The sequence below is a fragment of the Pipistrellus hanaki genome (genome assembly GCF_964339955.1).
Source record: "Pipistrellus hanaki genome assembly, chromosome: 15".
Taxonomy (NCBI): Eukaryota; Metazoa; Chordata; class Mammalia; order Chiroptera; family Vespertilionidae; genus Pipistrellus; species Pipistrellus hanaki.
The window spans coordinates 46,884,583-46,890,582 of record NC_140517.1 but is presented as its reverse complement, the minus strand read 5'-3'; the positions used below and the strand labels follow the sequence as shown (position 1 = coordinate 46,890,582).

General features: G+C 64.1%; 2 protein-coding genes across 2 annotated transcripts in view; both read left to right on the top strand.

The window, feature by feature from the left end:
- The window catches only part of LOC311633470 (kallikrein-5-like), a 176,453-nt gene that overhangs the window by 109,481 nt on the left and 60,972 nt on the right, over positions 1-6,000 (top strand). The gene's annotated exons all lie outside the window — the stretch shown is intronic.
- The window catches only part of SHANK1 (SH3 and multiple ankyrin repeat domains 1), a 56,797-nt gene that overhangs the window by 14,317 nt on the left and 36,480 nt on the right, over positions 1-6,000 (top strand). Inside the window, 5 exon segments of the mRNA XM_084906286.1 lie at positions 2,638-2,715; positions 3,370-3,436; positions 3,724-4,048; positions 4,050-4,052; positions 5,433-5,623. Coding sequence (XP_084762412.1) covers positions 2,638-2,715; positions 3,370-3,436; positions 3,724-4,048; positions 4,050-4,052; positions 5,433-5,623 — 664 coding nt within the window.

The window sequence follows — 6,000 nt, the reverse complement described above, 5'->3', positions numbered from 1 at the left end:
AGCCTGCGGACTAAAAGGTCCCAGGTTCGATTCTGGCCAAGGGTACATGCCTGGGTTGCCGGCTCAGTCCCCAGTGGGGGGCCTGCAGGAGGCAGCCAAGCAATGATTCTCTCTCATCATTGATGTTCCCATCTCTCTCCTCTCTCTCTCTCTCTCTCTCTCTCTCTCTCTCTCTCTCTCTCTTCCTTCCTCTCTGAAATCAGTAAAAATAAATGTAAAAAGGAAATGTATATTAAAAAAAAAAAAAGGAAAATACAGCAGGGGACAGGACAGAGTTCATTTTGACAGGGTGGCCAGCCATGCTTTCGCTGAGTGACGTGAAGTTTTGCGAAGATGGCAGGGCAGAGAGTTCCGAGCAGAGGAGCAGCAGGTGCAAAGGCCCTGGGGCAGGCGTGTGCTGTGCCGTGGGAGGAAGGAGGAGCCAGGGCACGGGGAGCGAAGGGAGGGGGTAGGAGATGAACTTGGTGAGGCTGGGGGTGGTGGGGCAGCCAGGTCAGGGGACACCTCCTGGGCCAAGGGAAGGACCTTGAGTTCGATCCAGAGTAAGAGGGGCCGACGTGAGTGACAGGGGCAAGGCATTGGCCTGGCCCTGGGCAGCAGGGCGACCGCCCCACCCCCTTGCTTTTGGCTCTCGCAGAGTGATTCCCAGCAGGGGCTCTGGGGGCGGACACACCTGGGCTTGAACCCCGAGGCAGCAGCCCCGTGACCTTGACCTCCGCGTGAAGCATCCGTTTCCTCGGCTGAGAAATGGGAACAATACTTTCTGTCTCACGCAACTGTCGGGCGATTCCCTGAGCTCCCGCCTCTGAGGTGCTGGGCACCTGGCATGAGGCAGAGTAAGCCCTCCGTGAGGGTTAGGGGGGCGGCTTCTGCCCCCCACCCCACCCCCATCCCCCGGGTTACATTTGTCACTGTCTGCTGACGCGCTTGGTTGTCAGGACTGGGGGGTGCTACTGCCACCTAGTGGTAGCGGCCAGGAATGCTGCTCCACCTTCTTGTGGAGAAGCCCTAGTAAATTGTTTGTTAATTTACTTGTTTTTAGAGAGAAGCCCTGGTTTAGGTTAGCATCATCCAAGCCACAGGTGTAATTTTATTTATTTGTTTGTTTATTTTTATTTTTTTTAAATATATATTTTATTGATTTTGTACAGAGAGGAAGGGAGAGAGATAGAGAGTTAGAAACATCGATGAGAGAGAGTCATCCATCAGCTGCCTCTTGCACACCCCCTACTGGGGATGTGCCCGCAACCAAGGTACATGCCCTTGACCGGAATCGAACCCGGGACCCTTCAGTCCCCAAGCCGACGCTCTATCCATTGAGCCAAACCGGTTTCGGCTGTTTGTTTATTTTTTAACAGAGAGGGGGAGAGAGAGAGTTAGAAACATCCATCAGCTGCCTCTTGCACATCCCCCATCGGGGATGTGCCCTCAACCAAGGTACATGCCCTTTGAATGGAATCGAACCCGGGACCCTTCTGTCCACAGGGCGACGCTCTATCCACTGAGCCAAACCAGCTAGGGCGCAGGTGTAATTTTAAATGTCCCAGGTACCACATTTGAAAGAAAAGAAAAGAAAAAAAAAAGAAAGAAAGAAACAGGTGTCATTAGTTGTATTTTTTTTTTTTTTTTTTTTTTTTTACCATTGAAGCCAAAATAGTATCATTGTAGCATGTTGTCAGTATAAACATTATTCTAGGTAGTTACTTCATTTCTTTATTTATTTAAATATTTAATTAATTTTTTTTTTTACAGAAAGGAAGGGAGAGGGAGAGTCAGAAACATCGATGAGAGAGAAACATTGACAAGCTGCCTCCTGCACACTCCCTATGGGGGATGTGCCCGCAACCAAGATATGTGCCCTTAATTGGGATTGAACCTGGGACCCTTGAGCCCGCAGGCCGGCGCTCTATCCACTGAGCCACACCGGCCAGGGCTACTTGTACTTCATTTTCTTCATGCTGAGCCAGCCTGTGTTTCACACACGGCCCCTGTCAGCTCGGCCACACCCCACACCTGGAAGGGCTGGGGAGCCACACGTGGCGAGGGGCTGCTGCCCTGGGCCCGGCCGGCTGACACCACACTGTTCCCAGGTCCTCTTGTGTGTTGATTGGTAGCCCTGCGCACATCCGCTCGCCCGTAGCTCTCCGCCCACTGCCCGCCCTCCTGTAGCTCCCTCCGCACCCCCCCCCCCATAGCTTGCTGCCCTGCCCCCTGGGGTAGCCCTCCACCTCCGGCTCTCCCCCCCTCCCGCTGATCCGCGATCCGGTGGTTAAGCAGTCCGTCTTTATGCTTCGCAGCGCAACGACCGTTTGCTTATGACATCCTTATTACATAGGATTGATGTTTCACGTGTTGGTTTTGAGAGAGACACACACATCCACTTGTCGTTCCACGTGCTGACGCCTTCACGGCTCGCTTCTTGTAGGTGCCCTGACTGGGGGGGATCGAACCCACACAGCCTTGGCATATTGGGGGCGGGGGGGAGGGGGAGAGGAAGAGGAAATGGCGCTCTAACCACTGAGCCACCCGCCTGGGCCCGAAGCTCTTTAGGGCAGGGCTCTGCCCACTGGCATGACCTGCGTTGTCTTTCTCTCTTCCCCCCCTTCACCCTGTGCCCCCGCCCCCCTCCGCCCTCAGGAGTCCTGTGCCAGGATCCTCCTCTACCGAGGGGCCAGCAAGGACGTGAAGAACAACAACGGACAGACGGCCTTCCAGGTCCGGCTGTGGGGTCGGGGCTGTGGGATCAGGGTGGGGGGGTTTGGGGCTGTGGGGTCGGGGCTGTGGGGTCGGGGCTATGGGATCGGGGTCGGGGGGTTTGGGGCTGTGGGATCGGGGCTGTGGGGTCGGGGCTGTGGGATCTGGGCTGTGAGGTCGGGGCTGTGGGGTCGGGGCTGTGGGGTCGGGGCTGTGGGATCTGGGCTGTGAGGTCGGGGCTGTAGGGTCGAGGCTGTGGGGTCGGGGCTGTGGGGTCGGGGCTGTGGGATCGGGGCTGTGGGGTCGGGGCAGTGGGGTCGGGGCAGTGGGGTCCGGGCTGTGGGATCGGGGCTGTGGGGTCGGGGCTGTGGGGTCGGGGCTGTAGGGTCGGGCTGTGGGTTTGGGGCTGTGGGGTCCGGGCTGTGGGATTGGGGCTGTGGGGTCGGGGCTGTGGGGTCAGGGCTGTGAGATCGGGGTGGGGGGGGGTTGGGGGGGGTGAAGAATGCAGAGGGGTCAGGGAGGTGGGGCTCTTAGGCAAGCTGGGAGAGAGGAAGGAGGGCAGTTTCTGGGGTGGGGGTGGGGGGACGGGCAGAGGGAGCAGCCAGCCGGGGACCTGACTGCTTCCTGGCCCCCTCCCTGTGCCCGGGCCCCCCACCTCTCTGTGCCCCCCTCCAGGTGGCGGTGATCGCCGGGAACTTTGAACTGGGGGAGCTGATTCGAAACCATCGGGAGCAGGACGTGGGTGAGTGGGTGGGGCTGGGCCCCGGGGGGAGCCTGGGGCACTTGGGGGTGCGGGGTAGGGTCGGGGCGGGCGTCAGAGGACACGAAGCCGGGGGGGGGGGGGGGGGGGGGGGGGGGGGGGGGGGGGGGGGGGGGGGGGGGAGGGACTCAGGACTAGAATGAATGGTGCTGGGGGGCGCGAGGCGAGGCCCCCTACTCTCTCATCTCGCTCTTTCTCCCCTGGTGCCTCTCTCTCCACCTCCCGCCTCTGCCCCCTCCCCTCTGCCCCCCAACCCCGTGCCCTCTCAGTGCCCTTCCAGGAGTCCCCCAAGTACGCGGCCCGGCGGCGGGGACCCCCGAGCGCGGGGCTGACGGTGCCGCCCGCGCTGCTGCGCGCCAACAGCGACACCAGCATGGCGCTGCCCGACTGGATGGTGTTCGCCGCCCCGGGCGCCTCGTCCTCCGCGGCCCCCGCGCCCGCGCCCGCGGCCCAGGCCCAGGCGCAGCCCGCGGCCCCCGGCGCCAAGCTCAGCACCGGGACCCTCCGCAGCGCCAGCAGCCCCCGGGGCGCCCGGGCGCGCTCCCCGTCCCGCGGGCGGCACCCCGAGGAGGCCAAGCGGCAGCCCCGTGGCCGCCAGGTAGGAGGGCTCAGCCCCGTCCCAGGACAGAGCCCAGCCCGGGGGGTCCCCCCAGAGCCGCCGCCCCGCCCCAGGCCAGCTCGGCTGTCTGCCTTCTGTCCCCCCAGCCCCCCTCCCCCACCATCAACCTCCTGTCCCCCAGGCCTCTAGGCCTCAACCCCCTTCCTCCCCACCCTGGAGAGGGGAGGGTGTATGAGCCGGTCCCCAGTGCACCTGCTCCACGCCAGGGGCCTGGGGGGGGGGACCCCAAAGAAACGTTGCTTCTAGCCCCTGAGAACAGATAGAGAGGCGGGGTGAGGTGAGAGCAGGGATGGGGGGACAGGTGAGGTGTCTGAGTCTGGAGGCTAGTGGAGGAGGAGGAGGAGGAAGAGGAGAAGGAGAAGGAAGAGAAGGAGGGAAAGGAGGAGGAGGAGAAGTGGGGAGGAGGAGGAGGAGAAGGAGAAGGAAGAGAAGGAGGGGAAGGAGGAGTGGAGAGGAGGAGGAGGAGTGGGGAGGAGGAGGAGGAGAAGGAGGAGTAGGGGAGGAGGAGGAGGTGTGGAGAGGAGGATGAGGAGGAGTGGAGAGGAGGAGGAGGAGTGGGGGGGAGGAGGAGGAGAAGGAGGAGTGGGGAGAAGGGGGGGGGAGTGGAGAGGAGGAGGAGGAGGAGTGGGGAAGAGGAGGAGGAGTGGGGAGGAAGAGGAGGGAGTGGAGAGGAGGAGGAGAAGTGGGGAGGAGAGGAGGAGTGGGGAGGAAGAGGAGGAGTGGAGAGGAAGAGGAGGAGTGGGGAGAGGAGGAGGAGTGGGGAGGAAGAGGAGGAGTGGAGAGGAAGAGGAGTGAGTGGGGAAGAGGAGGAGGAGTGGGGAAGAGGAGGAGGAGTGGAGAGGAGGAGGAGGAGTGGGGAGGAGGAGGAGGAGTGGGGCGGAGGAGGTGTGGGGCGGAGGAGGAGGAGGAGTGGAGAGGAGGGAGTGGAGAGGAGGGAGGAGGAGGAGGAGGAGGAGGAGGAGGAGTGGGCGGAGAGGAGCAGAGAGGCCACTCAGGCAGGGTGGGGGGGGCTGGCAGAGGAGGGAGAGGGGTCCGGCCTGCAAGCTCTGAGGGCGTGGGAGGGAGGAGACCATGGGCCTGGGAATGCCGGGCGGGGGGCCTGGACCCCAGGCCTGAGGAGGCCTCACTGGTGAGCAGCGATTGGGGGAGGGGGTGTGGGGGTCAGGGGGCCTGCAGGCCTGGGGGAGGGCAGCGCCAGGAGCCAGGAAGCAGGGAAGGGCCTGGGGGGCGGCGGCAGGGAGAGGGAGCCCCATTGCCCCACCCCCCCTTCCCCGGACCCCAGCGCCGGGACACCCACTCACACCCCCGCCCCCACCCGACGCCCCACGTCCTCCTGCCTCTCCCGCCCTCTGCGCGCAGCTCCAGCGGGACGCCCCGGGAGCCGGCCGGCGGCACCGGGGGCTCCGGGGGGCCCGGGGGCTCGCTGGGCAGCCGCGGGCGGCGCCGGAAGCTCTACTCGGCGGTGCCCGGACGCTCCTTCATGGCGGTGAAGTCCTACCAGGCCCAGGCCGAGGGCGAGATCTCCCTGAGCAAGGGCGAGAAGATCAAAGGTGAGCGGGCGCGGGCCGGGTGCGCGAGCCCAGCACTCAGGGCGGCGGACAGGCCCCGCAGCCCTAGGATGTTCCGTGCGCCCGCGGGGAGGCCCCGGGGCGCCCCCTGTGCCTGGAGGAGCGCAGCGTGTGACCGGGGCGATGCGGGCGGGAGGCTGCGGGCCCTGGCACCCGCCGGGCACAGGAGCAGCTCCCGGCCTGGCCTCAGGCACTCGGGACCCTGCAGGGGGTGGAGGATGCATCCAGCAGTTGGGGGACCAGAGGCCCAGGCAGGGGAGCCCCCGGTCAGGGGTCCCCGGCTGTGCCCGTCCCCCCAGTCTCTCCGGCCTCCCCTCCTGCCTCTGCCAGGTCTTCCTCTGAGAAACCGGTGGTGCCCG